The sequence below is a fragment of the Plutella xylostella genome, chromosome 6 (assembly GCF_932276165.1).
Source record: "Plutella xylostella chromosome 6, ilPluXylo3.1, whole genome shotgun sequence".
NCBI lineage: Eukaryota > Metazoa > Arthropoda > Insecta > Lepidoptera > Plutellidae > Plutella > Plutella xylostella.
This window is the reverse complement of record NC_063986.1, coordinates 8770316-8790526: the sequence shown is the minus strand read 5'-3', so window position 1 is coordinate 8790526 and position 20211 is coordinate 8770316. Positions and strand designations below refer to the sequence as shown.

Here is a 20211-nt window from a genome sequence, read left to right as displayed (position 1 = left end):
ACGAAAAAAAGACTTTTTTCTTTCGTCTTAGTACAGTGATGAGACAGTATGCTCGGCCGATCCTCGACCAATGAACGGCTAGCAAGTGACCGAGTGCGCGGCCGAGGACACTGACTCGCCACTGTACTCGTTAGGTGTAATCGACCCATTACCTAGATACATTACCCTTATACCTTTAAATCGCGGCTGACAGCCGCGTCAGTAAGCCGCGTCCGCTAGTGTGTCGGCACCTTTACGTAGTAAAGAAATGAGGTATTTTCAACCATAGACAAAAACAGACTATAGATGGCGCTAGTGAACCTTCATACTTCTTAGCGAATAAAGGTGCCGACACACTAGCGGATGTGGCTGTCAGCCGCGACTGATAAGTGTGCACGGTCTTTTAGGACAGTTCGTGCCAGATCGCTCTCGGACGTCTGAAAGCTGAAGGTCAGTTCAAGGTTACGTCCGCGACTTACGTCCGATAGTTTGTACAGCGTAGTGTACATTCCTTACCTGCTGACAGCCGCGTCCGCTAGTGTGTCGGCACCTTAAACTGCCCACATGCAACTACCCCACTTGGCCATTCGTATTTTCCAAAACTTCCGTGTGTGGTCAGTATATTCGCCAAACTTATTGCTGTGTTTGCCTATAAAATACCTATTTGCTAAATATAGCCAATGGAAGTTATGGCCAATATGAATAGCCAAGTGGTGTACCAGTCAATGATTTCAAAAGGAAGGATAAACCCGTGAGACCCAAGATAACATACCCAGCTGAAGCCTGGCTGGGATATAACCGGGATGTTCTGATATTTTGATGTGTTTAATGTAAATATAAAGACTAACTAAATAAATAAATCTATGTATTTAGTTAATAACAAGCACAATGTTTCAGAAACTTGTCCATAAAAGTAAGTACATAAGTTGAGTAAAATATACATATGTATTTTAATAAGGCACTTATAGTGCCTTTAAATATTTGAATAAGCTTAATAACAAAATATACAAAGAAGGTATACTTATAGTTTCCTTAAAACAATTTTTAATAAGTACTCACTACAGTATGTATGCAAATGCATTATTTCATAATTAATTTCTTGCTTTAACTATGAAACCAATTTTTACTTTAATATTTTATTTATATTATAAATGATAATGCCTACATACAAATTCAGTTTACATAAGGACCACTTAATAGCTAACATTCAAAATTAGTAACTCTTATGCCTATCATTTCCTAGTTATTTTTAACAGAACAATATCGGAACTTCTGTAATTAACATGCTGCTGTTCTTCTGGTATTTTTTCAATGTTAAAATTTTCACTCAATCTCTCATAGAAGGTGTCCCATAGCCTTTTTTGAATTTCAGAATCACGCATTTCCTGTGTTAAGTACATGATTGGTGTCTTACCCAGGTGCTTGTTCAACTGAAGGAGAGTTTCCAGTAGCGGTTCTATAGCCTGAAAATGAAATAAATTTTAAAAACATGTTAATTTCATTTAGCACAACTAACATATTTTAAAAATACTAACCTCTTCATAATATATACAATCAGCCATAAGAATTAAATCAAATTCTTCTTTATGTATATCTGAACTACTGTCCCCCCAAATCAAAGATTCAGCTATGGCATAACCCCCCATACTGGATATTTTTGATTTATTTTCAGTAATATTTAATCGAAGAAGTGATAGTGACTCTGGCAAGTCGGTTAGTGTGACTTGCGCCCTGGAAGTAAAATGTTTGGGTTAAAGTATTTATTGAATGATAACATTAACAACCAACTTGGTAATGTAAAATATATATACCCCAAAGTGGCTGCTGTTAGGCCCACCAACCCAAGGCCGGATCCCAGTTCGAGAACTTTTAATCCACTTAAAAACCCTGAGTTATCAACACACATAGTTTCAAGATATTTAGCTAGAACTAGCGATGCATCCCACACTACACAGTTAACATCCCCTTCCAGTTTTTGATATATCTTCAAAGTTTTAAGGCACACCTCTATGTCTATTTCTCTAGGAAATAAATCTTGGATGCTTGATCTTCTGAAAGACATTTTTCTATGTTTTAATCCAAAGATGGCGACCGAATGGCGCAGTGGTTAGTGACCCTGACTACTGAGCCGATGATCCCGGGTTCGATTCCCGGCTGGGGCAGATATTTGTTTAAACACAGATATTTGTTCTCAGGTCTTGGATGTGCCCGTAAAATGGCAATAGGCCCGCCCCCTATTACATTGGGACTAACAGAACACTCTGGCGAAAAGTGGGTGCAGCAATGCACCTCTGCCTACCCCGCAAGGGAGTACATTAGTACAAGGCGTGAGAGCGTGTGTTTTAATCCAAAGATATAGACTAATCTCACTAATTTCTTTTAAAGAAATGGGAATTTAAATGTGTGTATTGATTGATTTATTTACAAATTCTTGCGCATTGTTTTGACAGATTGACATTGACATGTTGCAGGTGGCGCATTTTAGTGATGTACCAAATAACATTATAAATCACTCGATTTACCTACTTGTAGGTACTATTTGTAAGGATTTCCATAGACAAATTTTAGAACCATAAACCAATTTGGCAACACTGAAATCATATGACAGTCTGCCATTGTAAATCAAGAAAATGGCTGGGAAAAAGGTCCTGTTTCTATTTTCCCTAGTTTTAGCCGTAATCGGTGAGTTTTTTAGCATGTGAATGATCAATGTTATTCAACATTTAAAGGTTTTGCTATCCGCAGGTACTAAAGTCATATTTTATCTGTTTTCAAGGTACTAATGCCGTCGGTGAACTCAGGATCCTTCACTCCCCTGACTCCCTGAAGTTCCAGGGATCCAGCGGAACCCAAGAAAGTGTCCTGAAAGATATATTTTCAGCTTCCCTGGGCCTCTCCGTCGAAGAGGTAAGCGTTCACATCTGATTACTATATGAGATCACAATTTTTGACCAGCTTAAACCTAAACTTGAGTCCATCCATCAGCCCATCTATTACGAGTATCAATCTTAAAGTATATGTATTTATTTTCAGGACTCGGAATGGAATGGACTTTCCATTGTAGATCCCTTCAAAACCCCAGAAGCTGTGGTTGAAGTCTACATTGATGGCATCTCTAGTCTTGGAAATGTTGTAAGTTCACTTTATTTTTATTAGTATACCTATGTTCTATTTTTAATTTCAAGCATCAATGATTTTAATCATGTTTAAAGTAAGCTAGGCATCTACAACCAACCATTTTTTACCTATTTGAGGCTCCATTGATTAAGGGGTAGGGCAGAAGTAGGTATAAACAGTTATATATATAATAATTTAAACTACAGTTAGTAAACTTTTGGATTCCTTTATCGTCATTCGAACTGGATGTTGATACTTGGTATACAATAAGGGTAATACCCAAAGAGTCTCTATTCCAAATTTCAGGTTTAGGAGACAAATAGTTTCCGAGATATTCATGTTTAAAATCGAGGAAATTGTATGGGAAATGACGGATGAGGTTATAAATGCAACTTTTTTTTTTTAAAGGTAATAGCGTTTTTATATACAGCCAGGTGACCATAATAATATTTATAATTCTAAATTAATAATATCACTCTTACAACACAAAAATATGCTACAAAAGTGTAAAGCTACCATACCTAAGGCTTTTTGAGTTCTGTTAAAATAACTAAACACACTATTGTATTGACAGGAAAACAGCAAAGTCAAGACCTTCCCGCTGAAGGCTGATGAGTATGAGCCGGAGACGTTCCAGATGCTGAAGCACCGCATCAACCAGCGCTTCAGCGACGGCAGCAACACCCTGATCAATGTCAAACTGTCCGACCCCACTGAGGTAAATAGGGTTTATTAAATAGGCTGTATTTACTGCTGTGCCTCTTCTTTAGCTAAATTAAGGGTTTTACCTGAGATATTTAAAATCTGTTGAATCTTAACAAAAAAATATGTAATTTAGTTGTTTTCACTATTAATCTGTCAGTTCTTGATTTTCTAATAGCATGAAGGTTAAACTGCAGCCGGCAGCCCTGCCTATTGTCTGACTCAAGCTTTAGTATACAAGCAGTTGCATTGTTTTTCCCCACATGCTCTGAAAGGAAAAGTATCAATTAAAATAGATTTTTTCAAGCCCAGGGAAAATTGTTTTCCTTCTTCTAAAATGTTATGAATATTGCTAGGCACCAAACCCCTCAGGGACTAAATAAGCATTTCCGCCCCTTGGGTAACACTGTACCATTTCCCCCGCCAGATCTCTAGCCTATTCGGCGACATGGCCATCCCGAAGGTGTCGAAGCAGTCGCTGCAGCACCTCAAGCAGGACCAGGTGGAAGAGGATTACAGCTTCCTGCAGGACCTCGCCGTGCTCAAGGCCATCACTGAGAAGGTATTGATTGATTGTGGTACGAGTGAGGAAAGTTGTTGTTTTTTCCTCGCATATTGCTCCACTGCCTCGCTTTGCTCTGGTAGACAGGCAGTCTTTGTTTAGTGTTTGCAAGATTTCTGCCAGTTATGTCTATCGAATATATTATAAATGATTTACGTATAAATACTAATTTACCAACAAGATTCGTTTTCTTCGTGAATTTCTAATTAAATAAAAAAAACATTACATTAATATTTGGCCTTCATTCTGAGAATCCTTGGATTTACTGTGAGATTAGCCAAGATATAGATACCGATACCATACATTGCGGCAGATACCAGCTTGTACTACTTTTTACTATCCCAGTTTTACGGGAATTAAATAGAGATTTTTAAGAGTACACAATGTATGATTTTATTATTACCATGATCTCAAGTCTTATCCAAACAGACTCTCAACCTAACCAACCACATCGCAGGTGTCATCCGGCGCGATCTCTCCGGACAACTCTGTGGACTTCTACAACCTGCGCGTGACGTCACTGCACGCGCTGTCCGACTACCACGGGCCCAGCTCCATGCAGACCAAGGAGGCCAAGAAACTGCTGGGTGAGTACAGAAATAATGTATGCGCTTATGAGTGGCGCACTGCGGAAGAATTAATGTCTAATTATAAAATTCATCATGTACTTAAAGGACATTGGCCGTTTTGTATGGCAATTTGAACCGCTTTATGAAAAGTCGCGAAGATAAACCAAAATATGTTCTATTAAATCATAGTATTAGGTACTAACCAGATTTAATATTCTGTACTTATTTTAATTCAAAACAATGGAAAAATTAAAAACATAGTTAAGGTGACTTTTTCGTAATAGGTATATTAACTATGTACCTACGTATAAGACGACCGAATGGCGTAGTGGTTAGTGTCCTGACTACTGAGCCGAAGGTCCCGGGTTCGATTTCCCGGCTGGGGCAGATATTTGTTTAAACACAGATATTGGTTCTCGGGTCTTGGATGTGCCCGTAAAATGGCAATAAGCCCGCCCCCTATTACATTGGGACTTAACACTCTGGCGAAAAGTGGATGCAGCAATGCACCTCTGCCTACCCCGCAAGGGAGTACATTAGTACAAGGCGTGAGTGTGTGTGTGTGTATTTAACTCATTTTTCTAATTATGTACGTTTTCCCATTATTTTGAATTTGAACACACAGCTTTTTAGCAACAGCCTACCTGCTCTAATACTCTCTTAACATTCCAGTGAGCGCCCTCGAGGAGCTGAGCCGCGCGTTCGTGCAGGCGTACGACGGCGCCGTGCTGGTGACCGCCGTCACGTCCGACATCGAGCACACGCGCCGCGCGCGCGCCGTGGCTGCGCCCCGCGAGTTCAAGGTATTATTATATATATAATAGTAGCTGTTCCCGCGCGCTTCGCTTCGCCTTAAAAAGTTTTCCCGTGGGAATTCCGGGATAAAAACTAGCCTATGTTCTTTCCCAGGGTCTAGACCGTATGTATACCAAATTTCATTCAAATCCGTTCAGTAGTTTTGGCGTGAAAGAGTAACAGACAGACAGTTACTTTCGCATTTATAATATTAATTAGGATTAGGATATAATAATCCCGATTGTATTACCAACTACAAGGCTCATACCAAAACAGCTAGGTACAGTGGCCTGCGCCTAAAAGTATACAGGCGGAGTCTTTAAAATAGCGATCTCAAGCACATCCACATAAATACTACTGCTACACACATCACACACAACACGTCACCGGATTTATAACAGATGTAGCTGGTCCCTTCATCATCAGGGATCGCTATTTTAAAAACTCCGCCTGTATACTTTTAGGCGCAGGCCACCGTACATCAATCACTGAGATATCTGCAAACTCCCGCATTATACCTACCATACATTACACAAAGCGGCCATATTAAACACATGCAGAATAGTTCGGAAGTTCTTACAAAATGAAAATGATCCAACCCAACATAACAGTCCATCTTTACCATCAACAACCTCCAACATGAACCGTACTTGTTTTAGGCCGTGTGTATTATTAATACCGATTAACAATCGAGCTGAAAATAAACGGTAATATAACATAACCACAATCCCAATCCTTATCGTTATCGTTATCCTAAACCTAAAATAACCCCAACCTTACATTCCTTTCCCTGAATTCCCAGAAAATGGAACAAGAGCGTGAGCCACCGTCAAATTTGGATTCCGCGTCTGACTACGAAAACTCAGATCTCGAGGAGAGATTTGTCGAGGGAAATTCCAATATCCCTAATGATTCCCCTGTGCGTTTGCTAAATCTGCAACTATGGCAGCACTGACGATACGGCTACTAGAATAGATGTTAACATACTAAAAAATTATATCTAACCTATAACAAAAGAGGCGTTATCGCAAGTGGCGCCATTTTCAATTGTTATTTCGTTTTCATACTCATTTGTAGTTTGACCATGCTTTTGTGGTTAATGTAGACGTGTAAATTTTAGTAGAGTCTGTATTTATAGTAGGTATTATTTAGTTCAGATAATCGTATAAAATATTTGGACTATCAGAATATTTATCAGTACCTACGTATTTAGTTAGGATCCCCATTTATTATTACTATCATACTGTACCTGTGGGTAGCTAAAAGTAAAACTTAATAATGTAATGAATTAGCGACATTAGTACTTCTAAAACAAATTCTTTCACAATAAGTTACGTAGCATATTTTTTATGTTTAAGTTTATTTTCCATTTTGTTTACCACCGTATACTTACGTTTTCTCAAACCACAATAATAACCACACTCCAATCTCCATCCTCAGTTGAACGACGACGACGCGTACTCCGCAGACTACGCCGCCATCTTCAACATCATCCTGTGGTTCGGCGTGGTGTTTGCGTTCTCTCTGATCGCGATTGTCTATGCCCTGATCGACATGGACCCGGGCCGCGACTCCATCATCTACCGCATGACCAGCACGCGCATGAAGAAGGACAACTAGATGCGCAACCTCTTTGCTCTGTGGAAACCTGGCCGCTTTTTAGATTTGGGCGTCGGAAGGAGGGCGGAGTTCCTTTTTTAAAAGAGGTATTTTTGAATGCTTTGGTGGAATAAATGGTTCAATCGTTAGATCCAATGCAAATTACGTACAAATATCCCATCTAAAATGTTGTCAGGTTTTAACAATATGAGGTAGTATTTTGTAACATCTTTACCATTTAGGGTGGTATTCAGCATTTAGAGCTACTTGCTAGACAAGTTTAAATGTTGTTGAATCAAAGTGTGAGTGTAATGTTGGAACTTAATTATTAAGTGTAAATTAGAAAAATAGTCAAAGTAAATACATTTATAATTATGATGAGGATTTATTTATTTTCGAATTCTGTACATAGCATTCTCACTATATATCTCTTGCTATCTAACACTTATATATGAACATCTATACTTTAAATATTTATTAGAATTTGATGTTGTTACCTGATGTATTTACCGCGATTAAACTAGTTGTTATTTCTAAGTGTTCTTTAATTTAAAACGCTGCACCAAACACCTTAATAAAGTAGGTAATCGATAAATACTGATGTGAATGACCATCATCATAAAATATTAGTCAGTATTATTTATGAAAGAAATTAAGTAACTATAGCTTGTTCAAATTATGATTTCGTTATGAATAAATTACATTCCAATTAAACATTGGTTTCAATTATTTTAGTAATTTAAGGTACTTTAGATATTCGATAATAAAGTCGAACAATCGAAAAGGAACCATCAATCGGTTTGCACAATGGGTTAGCTAATAAATTATTTTCCTAATAGGCAACTCTAGATTGAGAAGTGCGCTGTAATTTCCATTTTGACTCACATGTGCCGAAACGTTAACTAGTTACCGTAAGTACAAGTCAAATGCGATTGGTGATGGCGATGTTTATAACTGCTAACTCCCAAATACTATGTCCAAGGACTAGTTTGTTTAATTAATGATCAGGATTTAGTTAAATGAAAACGAAATGAATTAGTGGATAAAATAGTCAGTATATTAAAATAAAATATATTAAATACAAGTTATTAGATTCAAATATATTTTTAAATTAAGTTTTCCAATACATTCTTATAAAATACAATTCATTAATTATTAAGGCACTTACAAATTAACAGCGTTATACTCGTAACAACAAAACATTACAGTTATTAATGCATTCATTAGTAGTTTACGTAGGTACTTTGGTTATTCAAAAAAGGTTTTGATACCGAAAATAACGTTTTTTTTTACTAGCTTAGCTATGTTGTATAGTGAATGGCACTTTACAAGGCACTGTGATTAGCTAAATGCAATCTTTTATACTTTTCTGCACTTTCAAATACTTGTCACAATCAACTATGTAGGCATTGTATACGGGTTAGGACGGAAACCCGACATTATTCTATGAAACTTATTATTATTAGTTAGTCAAATTACATGCTTATCTTTAACCAGCTTCATCTATCGGCACGGCATCAAATAATGGTACTGGATTGGTCATCAACGATGAAGTTAAATTAGGCAAACTCCAACTTACTATATTGCCCAGCCATCACGGCGGACACCACCAAGGGAGCCCATTGTATGTCCCAAAAAATCCTACTGCCAGTTTCAATAACTCTATCTATCGATAGCTGACAGTTACTTTCATACGATTTTAACAGATTGAAACTTTTAATATGTCAAAATAGTAGGTAGATAGAGTTATCGAAACTGGCTTCTAGTGTACCGACCAACCCGTCCAAAACCCCCCAACCAGCGCCATCTACCGCCAACCGCCAGAACTAGTTCCTGCGCACGGTATACTCTCTGGCGCGACGCAAGCGCCGCCGCAGCTCCACGGGGAACTTCTCGTAGCAGCGGCGGCACGCGGGCCGCTCGTCGCACTCGTAGAACTTGGAGCGAGTGGAGAGCGGCGCGTCGCAGACCGAGCAAGCGAAGTGGTGCACGCACCAGGCTTTGTTCAGGGCGGTGAATACTGGAAAGATATGAGGGTTCGGATTACATGAATATTCATAACAGTTTAGATTGCACGCACCAAGCTTTGTTCAGGGCGGTGAATACTGGAACGAGATATGTTCGGATTATATAGATATAACAACAGTTAAGATCATGGAGAACACTGTGAAGAGATATTAGGGTTCGGATTACATAGATATAAACAACAGTTTAGTTAGATCATAAAAGAATAACAAAATTGCGGCTATCTGCAGGTCCCCATGTAGCGAATGAGTCGAGCGGATCATACAGTGAAGAAATCACAAACTATGTGGCACCTGTTGATTCGCAATCGCAGTTCGATACGATCGTCGTCCACTGCTTGGTCCGTCGAGCCGGACATGCTATTGCGCAGCGCCACTAAACTTTGGACACTTTATCTTAACAATCAACAATTAATAGTTTATGAATCGACTTCAAATCCGCGGTCCTGGACGGACAAGCTAGTATAAAAGACACTTACCGTCACCCGCCACGCGCTGGTTGCACACGTGGCACATGTTGCCGAACAGCTGGTGGTAGTGCAGCTCGCAGTACGCCAGCCCGCGCCGCTCGTAGTGCCGCTGCCCGTGGAACGGCTTCTCGCATTTTGCGCACACGAAGTGCTGGAGAGAGGCAGGATTTGATTAAGGTTAGTGCACTTTATATGTTTACTAAGGGCCGCGGTGTGCCAGGCCTAAGTCGCTAAGGGTTGTCAGTTGTCAGAAGTGCAGTGCTTCACCCACTTTTTGCCAGGCAGTGCTATGTAGGTCCCAGGAAGTGCTATGTGATAGTGGCCCTATTATCATCCTCAAGCACATTTAGAAATAGAACTGAAAATAAATGCTAGAAGCTAGACGAAATTATTACTAGTCTAAAAAGACATTGAGGCATGCACAAAGATTCAATTCGAGAGGGCCAGATGCAGGTGCTATCCCTCAAAAAGATAATATAATAGAATAGACTCCCTGAGTCAACGCGTCTCGGCTTACTATCCTCCTGACACCTGGCGTGCTATGTCTAGGACATTTAATAATAAAAAAATATACCACTTTTGCCAAACCCTATATACTTAACAAATATTAGTAATTTAACCTCCTGATGCCCACGGTCCTTCTGTGAGTACTTAACGAGTATAGTGATAACTGCCCAAGCTATAACATATTTTTTCTGGACTAAATGCCCACGGTCCTTCTCCGAGGACGAATACTTTGTGTTTGAACCATATTTGAATTTACCGCCATTATTTTTTCGGGATTGCATCAATGTATTTAACATTCCATCACTGACAGCTGTCTTAAGTGTCATCTGAGGATAATCAATCGTTCATTGTAAAAACGTCAAAAACGGAACCATGGCGGGGCCACCGTCGACTAAGTAAGTTGTAATCTCATTTTACTTATTTGATCTAATAATTTAATACAATAACTTTAATAAAACCTTATTGTTAAGTATATTAGCAAAAGACGAATAGTAATATTTTATCAATTAAGGTTCTAAATAATATTCTATGATCATCCATTTACATTATAATAATAATAATAATAATAAAATATTTATTGATCAAAAAATAATGTAAGATAGACATACATCGACAATGGAACAAGATTATATAGGGTAACCTTGCCACCTAAACTAGGTTTATGGCCTGTACGATAGGTGACAAGCTCTTCCTTTACAAATATTAATATGTAATTAACGTGAGAGTATGAAAGATATATGAAGCAGTTTTAATAGGTAAATATACTAAAAGTGAGTTACAAATTAACCTTAATTACTATTAAAAACTATTAAAAAATCTGATAGTTTACATACTTAGTTTAGTAAATTTTATCTTATATACAGAAAATTACCTTAATTTATAAGAGAAAAACAAAATAAAAGTTACTATAATATAACAATGATTGTGAAACTGTAGAATGTACCTACGATCTTGCATGCAGATTTATGATAAAAGGTGAACTTTACAATTTTAAGAATATTAATTAATAATAACAATAAAGATAATGCTATTCCCGATATACGGAGATTAACAAATTCTCGGACTCAACATAATTTAACGGGAGGAGCCACTTAAATAGTATACTTTTAACTTCGTATCTGTTAAGAGTATGAATAGAATGGAGCTTGTTAGCTAAGTTATACAAATAACCACCAAGATAAAATTCAAATCTTTTAGCAAAGGATGTCTTATAAAAGTCAGTAGATACCACTGCATACGAACGCCGGCTAGAGCAGGAGATTGTGGAGGATGGGAAAACCGTAGTTGAGTGAATCCTTAGGATGGAGTTCATGATAAATAGTTGTCTAACAGTTAAAATACCACATTCTTTATGTATTTTTGCGGTCGGGAACCGAATCGGTTTGAACGTGCTGACCTTCAGGATAGCTCTCTGGGCTCGTTCCAGTGGTAGTAGAAATGTCTTATATGTACCGCCCCAAGAAGTAATACAGTACGTAAGTATAGACTGACAGAGTGTGTAGTAAACCATTTTGAGTAAGCGAGGATCTGCTATATGTCGGAGAGTCCCGAAAATTGCCATCAATCTCCGGACTCTTACAGTGAGGGCGGCAATGTGAGATTTGAACGTAAGTTTCGAGTCAATGATTACACCTAAATATTTAATTTCATTTACTTGATCAATGTTTGGGCAGTCACATCCTTGAGTGGTTGGGCGATTGAAGCAAGTGTGGGCTAGAATTTTAAAAGATGGGTTGATTACTCGCGGTTTCCGGATAGAAAACGTCATATATTTTGTCTTGTCAGCGTTTAGTGTCAGGGTGTTCGATAACAGCCAAGCATTTACTTTATCAAAACCGATTTGGGCACTGTTAAATGTATCAATCCAGTTTTCACCCTGGAACAAAAGCGCTGTGTCATCAGCGAATGTGACAATTTTGCCTTTATGTAAAGGAAGGTTGCACAATTCGTTAACATAGAGCAAGAACAGGGTTGGACCAAGGATGCTGCCCTGGGGGACGCCGTAAGTAACTGGAAGTGGGTCACTCACTAACTTACCAATCCTGACAACTTGCACTCGATTACTGAGATAGTCTCCAAATAGTTCCAGAGGGATACCCCGAACACCGCTATGCTCCAACTTCCTTATCAGTAACGGGACCGACACAGTGTCAAACGCTTTAGCCAGATCTAGAAAGATGCCCAAGCATTTTTTACCACTGTCTAGACCTGAAGCTATAAAGTTTGTCAATTGGGACACTGCATCGGCCGTAGATTTACCGCTTCGGAATCCGAATTGATTCGCTGATAATAGTGATCTAGACTCTAGGAATGCCACAAGACGTTTGTTTAAAAGACGTTCCAATATTTTGGATAAAGTAGGCAAGATAGAAATAGGCCTGTAGTTATTTACCAAAGCCCTGTCGCCAGTCTTATGAACAGGTATTATTATAGCTTTTTTGAAGGCTGTTGGAAATTTTCCTGAAGTAAAAGAAAGATTGCAGATGTGAGCAAGGGGACCTATCAATAACATTTTATTTTGCTTAACAACTGCCGCAGGAATGTTGTCCCACCCGACTGAACCAAGTGGTTTGAGCGAATCAATAACTAAACTAATTTCATATGGATCGGTGGGACTTAGAGAAAGGGAGTCTGAAGGGCTCGTGAGTTGGCAGGAATACTGAGGCACAACATCCTTGTGCTTGACTGCGATTTTATCTGCTAGGTTTTTGCCAATATTGGCAAAGAAAGCATTTGTTTTATTAATTGCAACTACCGCCGAGCTTTCGGATGATAAAATATCTTGGGCAGAAACCGTTTTTGATTTCCGATTTGTGATCTTATTGATTACTTCCCATGTTTTCTTAAGTCCAGAATTACCAGCATGTTCTAATTCGCAGCGATTATACTGCTTTTTCATTTTCTTAATCAATTTTCCAAAGAAATTTCTGTATCTACAGTACGTTATTCTTAAAACAGTATTATCTGGATCACGTTTTAGTTTAAGGTGTAGTTTGTCCCTATGTTTAACGCATCTCAGAAGTCCCGGTGTCATCCAAGGTTTTAAAGCTACTTTGTTTCTGGGTATCTTGACTAGGGTTGTATTTCTAGCCACTGTTTCCGAGACACAGCGTACCATGTAATCCGTAGCAAAATTGCAATCTTCTGAATCCATAATGGGACCAAAATCTACGTTTGAGAGTTCATCACTGACAGCTGCATAGTTTATTTTCGGATTGGTCATGTCTCGTTTCCTTGTAACTAAATCAGAATTTAACGAAAATAAAATTGTATCATGATCTGTAATAGTGGTTTCCATGACCAACGTCAAAGTGGTGTTTACACTTTTAACAATGACATGATCGAGACAACTTTTATCTCTAGTAGGTACAGTATGAGAAGGCCAAAAACCATGAAAACTAAGCATATTTAGGTAGTCCTCTGCATGTCGGTCATTAGAATTCGGCTTAATATCAATATTTATATCGCCAATGATGATTTGGTTTTTGTACTTACGAAGGGATTCAAGTAGGGAATTAATTGAAGCTAAAAATTTATCAATGGATTTGTAGGAAGGAGACCTGTATATAGACACTATAGCAGTTGATTCTATGATTGTAACCAAACAGTTAGCTTCGTGAAAACTTGGTTCAAAAGATTGGCTGGGAATGTTATTTTTTATGTAAACGATTACGCCATCATTCTGAAGGGTGTTGTTATTCGAGATACTAGCTATATATCCATCAAGTGGAGGAGGGTGGTGGTTTATCGACAACCAACACTCAGTAAGGACGACGACGTCCGGAAGTAGACCAATTCTCGCTAGAACCGTAGAGAAACTATCAAAGTTACACCAAGCACTTCTTATATTTTGAGTGAGTATAGTTAGCGACTTATCCATAGTGGTAAGGTACTTAGGGCAGTCTTCAGGGCAACATACCAATGCAGAAGGATTAGCTAGGTTATCGAGAATATTAGTGTTTAGAGTAAAATTGTCATCCATTGGTGTTTTTAGTAAAATAAATAGTTACAAGGTGGAAGATCACTTTGGGTAATTCTGATAGGTTGCTAGCAAAATTTACATATAAAATAATAATAATATCATTAAGGCTGACCTCGCGATAACAACTATAACAAGGCATCATTTGCACAGATCTACTGCAGGAACTGTAAAGGGTGGGGTAAAAAGTATGCACGGAACGGTATGTGAGGCGAGCGCCGTCGGATGAATCACTTGCTAACATTGTCATTAGTATCATTACAAATAAAAACAGTATCTCTGCATGAATAGTTTGACTATAGGTACATAATAATAATAAGTCAATATCAATAAGTTCAGGAAAAACTAAGTAGGTAGTTATTGGCATCAGTAAAGTACTTAATTTGTAAATATTTCTATTACATAACGATATAAAAATTAATGAAATAAAAATTATCATGCAAGTTAATACTAATAAATCAATGTCCAGTCACTTTTCCAAATCATTGGCCTTTTTTTGAAGCTCTTCCAAGTGGGCTTCACTTCTTAATATAATATGAGGGTTACCCTCTTCCTTACGTAGGTAGACACGTCCGTTTGACGACCAAGCGTAGGCATAGTTGTGTCTCTTAGCAAACTCGCGGGCGAGAAAGAATAGGCGCTTAGTACTTGCAGTTAGAAGTTCGGAGGCATAAATCGTTTGCTTTTGGCTATTTATACCTAGGTGTAGTGAATTAAGCCTGTCATTACCATTCGATTTATTGTACTGTTTTATTCCTTCTAGTACTTGCGTCTTCTTTAGTGTGTTGCATAGATCGATGCAGAGTGACGAAGAGGTTCTTTCCTTCTTTGAAGGTAATCTATAAACGTCTCGGATATCATTCTCTCCCAAGGTCACCTTCAGTGAGTCACAAAGTTTGTAGGCATAGTTGAATAAGTCATCCTTTTTTTCTTTGGAGACCTTAGGGACGTTTCGCAGCTCAATAGATGTTTTAAGTAACGAAATTTCCAGGTTATGTATTTTTGATTCCATCAGTGAAAAATTTACGAGAATGCTTTTCTTCTCCTGTTCAAGAGTAGTAAGTTGCGCCTCAATATTTTTGATGTCATCACTCAGATGATTCATCGCTTTTTCGATTTCCTTGTTAGATGACTGGATATTATTGTTTTGGTCATGAATGGAGATAAGGCGGTCTTCCAGCTTATCGAGACGAATAGAATGATTGGCCATCAGTGTTTTCATCGATGTAAGAAGTTCCTCCTTAAACGCATTCAAGTCCTCGTGAATATCCGTACTATCTGATCGCGGGCGTTTTGCGCTTTTTCGATGCGATGTGCTACCACCCAAGTCAGTTTTAGGAGAAACTGATGATGATGATGATAGCGTTTTATCGGTCTTGGATACAGGATTTTTCTGGGCAGGCGGCGATCTCTTAGTCATCGGCATTTTATGAAACGTAACTTTCTCAGTAACACTATTTGGTGCTGTGTCTATATTTACAGGCGCTGAGTTACCGTGCGGTAGTTGGCAAATTAGTAAACAAAATAACAAACCGTGTTATAATTTTCGATTTGAAATACACCAAAATCCACGAAACTGCACTTGTTTAAAATCACTTTACTTGGTACTTTAGGGTATAAAAACTTGGTTGTTATTGTTATTGCGTGACACTACTAACTATTATCGATGTATTAAAATTAAAACTGCAGGAGCAAAACAAACATGTCCAATACAAATGGGTGCGGGGGGGAGGAGAGTACATTAGTACTTGTCTGAGTACCGTGGTCCTCAATGACATAAACGTTTAGTCCTCACTTGAGGACTCTGGACCGGTATACTATAATTTTAGATATACTTATTTATGTATTTTTTTACAGAATGTAATCCGAAATCCAAGAAATTGAAGCAGATTTAGCTATGTCGGACATAGATCTCTCGGAGGACGATGACATGACATAAATGACTCACCATGAACCCGTAGAATTTGAATTTTGTGATGATGATATCCAGGAGCTGCTAACTGAGCCTTTCATTTTATCTTATTTTGTTCCTATATTGATCCCAATAATTATAATAGTTGATAAGTGTAAGAGTTTATCTAGAATAAATATAAGTTCTAAACTTATGTGAGACTGATTTAAAGTTTTAAATGTGTTCCTAAGTGGTTCTTATTTCATAAGTTTTGTTATTTCTAACAAAATAATTACCTTATAAATATATTTCCTACCAATAATTTTTTTTTTTATCTGCCCACGGTCCTCACATGAGGACTAATGATTTTCGAATTTAAACCTATTGAAACTGGTTCCTTTTTTAATGCATTAACCGTACATACTACTAGGAACACTATATAATAATTTTTGCGACATTTATTCACGTTTAAGTTTCTGGGCAGTAAGCTAGGTAAACGCAATAGTCCTTGTGTGAGGACCGTGGGCAGATAGTCCTAAAAAATAAAATAACGGCTGGGCGTCAGGAGGTTAAACATGAATGTTTAGTTACCTCGACGTGCCAGTGCTTCCCGAGCGCGGTGACGATGCGCTCCTCGATGGGCCGGCGGCACGCGCCGCAGATCGGGATGCCCATCTTGTCGTGGCAGCGCAGGCAGAACAGGTTGTTCTGGAATTTAATTTATGTTAACTATTTACAATCAAACACATCAAGAGGCCTAAAGCATAGTTTACACGGAGCCAACACTGGCTGCCAATAAGACTGGCAGCCAGTGCTGGCTTGGTTTTGGCCTTGTGTAAACAGTTTTTCAAGCCAAGCCAGCGCTGGCTGCCAACGCTGGCGAGATTAGAGCGACCGTCTATTTTTCTAGCCAGTGACTGGCGCCAGCATTACTGGCTTCGTGTAAACTTTGCTTTAATCTATATGTAGATCGCATCCAGTGGCGTGTTTTGGGAGAGGCATACGTCCAGCATTGGACTGCTATAGGCTGATGATAATATGACATCAAGAGACCTAAATTCACTTAAATTCATAAGGATGGAAAGTGGGATGATGTCATAAGACTGTAGTATACTTTTTTGGTGGGGGCAGACAAATGGCGCGGCTCGACGGCGATGCAATGATACGCAAGCGTTGCTGGCTCATGTATAATTATAATAGATGGAATTCCAAAGGCAAAGTTAACCCGTTATATTTAGGAAATAAATTTCAAGTCCAGAGCCCACTATCGACGCCAATAGTATAAACCCTCGCTTTAAGGTTAAAATACTAGATACTCACGACATCATTAGCGGCGTACCCGGGCCGGCTCTTGACCTCCCTGGCCGTGTGGTCGAGCTCCACGCTGCACGTGGCGCACGAGAAGTGGTAGCCGTGGTACACCTCCCCGCGGAAACGGAGCGGCTCGCCGTCGATCACGCCGCTGGAAGTGTAACAGGCGTTTATAGCAGAGAATATATGTATAATAGAGTGGTAAGGTAAACTGTTGGTGTCCCTTATTTAATAAATAAATAGTCTGATAAGTGTATAAGCAGTGGATGATTACGCGCTGATGGTGATAACATTAGACTTGTGAGCATATTTTATTATATATAAAAAATATATAGCTTGTGGTGTGTCCCAGTGGCCTTCTTATGAACTGCCCACCATTCCCGATCCTGTGCCTCTTGTGTCTTATGTAGACGAAACTAGGGTATATAATAGAAGCCTCTCCGAGTGACGTATCAGCTGTACCTAATACCAAATTTTAATGCAGGAGCCAGGTTTAACAACCCCCACAAAAAACAGTCATATTCTAGAAACTTACTGGCACTTATGGCACATGTAGTTCTGCAGTCCATCAGCCTTGACTCTAGCGTTGCAGGCGTGGCACAGCGCACGGTTGCCGTGCTTGATGAAGCCGGCATCCGCCAGCACCAGGTCACACTCTTCGCAGCGGAAGCAGTTCGGGTGCCAGTTGGAGTTCATCGCCTTGATCACGCGGCCGATGACGAACTCGCCTGCGGGATTGTGAAGTTATGAGGTGTGTGCGGTGTGGTCTGTGTCAGATTGATTGGGTGATACTCTGTACGCCAGTGACAAAACCTTATCGATTTATGCTTTTTGTCACCAATATGGCAAGAGAAAGAATAGGTATATTTTATTTAGGTAGTCTCTACATTGTCCCTCTGCTGAGCCTATTTTTTATTAAGTATCATTAAATTCATGTTGATTTTTATAAGTATGATACCTAAGTGATAACTGATTAGTGAAGTTTGTACTATGCCTGAAGCTGTATGTATGAAAAAAACTAAATTACAAGACACCACATAATAATTGTCTAATGGATAATATTAATAATGTTAAATGATATAATGTGTGAAACAAGTAACATACCACATTTCCCGCAGCACGGGGCGAAGAGCACCTGGAAGTCCCTCTCGCAGTACTTGCGACCCTCAAACTCATAGAACACACCGTCAGGGAACACACGGAAACATTGGGCGCATCTAAAAATATTGTTAGGACAGTTCAAATTAAGTTTATACAAGTAAATTGTATTAAGTAATATTTAATTAAGTTCTATAATTGCAGATTTTTATGGTTTAATTAATAAATGGCAGATAATCGTATTTAAGACCTAGATATTATTTGTACTTGGCTTCTTAAGATATTAACTCCAGTATCCATGATATTGATGACTTAAAGATATAAGTAGCTCTAATTGATATTGACAGTATTCTATAATGCATAATTTTATTTAGAACTGCATGAAGTACAAAACTTACACAAAACAGTTGGTATGCCAGAGTTCTCCGTTAGAGTTGACAATCTTCTCATTAGATTCAAACCCGTCCCCACAACGGGTGCAGAACATATTGTCCAACGACATTGTAGCAATTCTGAAAACATATTTTATACATTAAGATTATTAATTATTTGTGAAAAAAAATGTATTTTAGTATTTTTTAAAACATACTCTGTTTGAGCTTTCTGGTGGTTGTTTGATTCCATAACAGACATTTTGATGAATTAATTTTATTAGAGTGTAGATTAAAACAAATGTAGTAAACTGCTCAGGATGTCAATAGGGAATGGGACTAACTAGCACATGAGGATAATTCATTATCTACAGGAAAGGCATATGTTTTTCCTACAAAACATAATAATAGCTTGAGATAAGCAGTCAATGTGTTATTCACTTTACTTGGCTATGTATTTTAGTTGCAATTTAGTGCTTAGCTGATATAGTTGGTTTATCATGGAATATTGGTTTACACATTCATTATTTGGTGCAGTGTGTAAGATTGTGTTAACCTAGAGCTAATTAAGCATATTTGGGAACTCCAATGAAAAGCTTTTTTCTTGAGTGAAAGATGTGGGCATTTTCTGAGGGTTGTTTTAGTGAAACCATTCAGGTGGTTATAGCATAAAATAAATTAGCCAGTGGGTGTGAATGATGAAGTAATACGAGGAACATTGTATTAGGTATGTAGGTTAACCACTCCCACGTCCCACGGTGACACATATGCTGCTTACCCTGGCATTTTTCCTCACTAAACTCTCACAGAACGTTTATGAAATGAAACCTCGATAAATCACTGTCGGGAAGAACAAATTAATGAATAAATAGGCCAGTTCTAGAGCCAGTATCATCAGTTTAGGGCACAATGATGTAATGGTAACTAAAATAGAACTTGTAAGTAGGTACCTATTTACATTAAAGCATCATTGATGTTACTTACACTGAATCCCCGGATTAAATATATAGCACCAAATATGGTTTTTACTTCTTAATATTATGGCTGAGAGTAACTAAAGAAAGCTCAAAATTAAATTAAATAAGTTATTGAAAAGGTCAACAAAAACCCTTTTACCGTAAACAAAATTGACTCATAGAGTAAAAAACAAGACGAGACGGGACTTTATATTTTTTACTCTGTGTGTGACAGAACTGATTAAACAACACTTCATTGATTGCGTAGCCACTGTGCACTG

At 38.4% G+C, this 20211-nt stretch overlaps 3 protein-coding genes across 6 annotated transcripts; 1 reads left to right on the top strand and 2 right to left on the bottom strand.

Annotated features, from left to right (window-relative positions):
- Positions 1 to 562: 562 nt before the first annotated feature.
- LOC105389639 (protein N-lysine methyltransferase METTL21D) lies at positions 563 to 2423 on the bottom strand. Its single transcript, XM_011560821.3, has 4 exons — positions 2335 to 2423; positions 1791 to 2065; positions 1515 to 1710; positions 563 to 1442 (listed from the first exon to the last, which is right to left on the bottom strand). The coding sequence occupies exons 2-4, from the start codon at positions 2039 to 2041 to the stop codon at positions 1212 to 1214; spliced, it is 678 nt and encodes a 225-aa protein (XP_011559123.2). The 5' UTR covers positions 2042 to 2065; positions 2335 to 2423; the 3' UTR covers positions 563 to 1211.
- Positions 2424 to 2515: 92 nt separating this feature from the next.
- Positions 2516 to 7860, top strand: LOC105385828 (ATPase H(+)-transporting accessory protein 2). The gene is made up of 8 exons (XM_048621637.1): positions 2516 to 2661; positions 2756 to 2886; positions 3013 to 3111; positions 3671 to 3814; positions 4226 to 4360; positions 4818 to 4947; positions 5602 to 5732; positions 7165 to 7860. The coding sequence occupies exons 1-8, from the start codon at positions 2610 to 2612 to the stop codon at positions 7342 to 7344; spliced, it is 1002 nt and encodes a 333-aa protein (XP_048477594.1). The 5' UTR covers positions 2516 to 2609; the 3' UTR covers positions 7345 to 7860.
- Positions 7861 to 8402: 542 nt separating this feature from the next.
- On the bottom strand, positions 8403 to 20211 carry LOC105389370 (LIM and senescent cell antigen-like-containing domain protein 1). Of its 4 annotated transcripts, XM_048621634.1 has the most exons (9): positions 19959 to 20211; positions 19753 to 19814; positions 19002 to 19115; positions 18610 to 18722; positions 18041 to 18233; positions 17515 to 17656; positions 16786 to 16902; positions 9827 to 9968; positions 8403 to 9343 (listed from the first exon to the last, which is right to left on the bottom strand). In XM_048621634.1, the coding sequence occupies exons 2-9, from the start codon at positions 19758 to 19760 to the stop codon at positions 9150 to 9152; spliced, it is 1023 nt and encodes a 340-aa protein (XP_048477591.1). In that variant the 5' UTR covers positions 19761 to 19814; positions 19959 to 20211; the 3' UTR covers positions 8403 to 9149. The 4 variants fall into 4 exon arrangements, with proteins under 4 accessions (XP_048477591.1, XP_048477593.1, XP_048477592.1 ...); XM_048621636.1 differs by lacking the exon at positions 19753 to 19814; XM_048621635.1 differs by lacking the exon at positions 19959 to 20211 and having other exon boundaries at positions 19753 to 19921.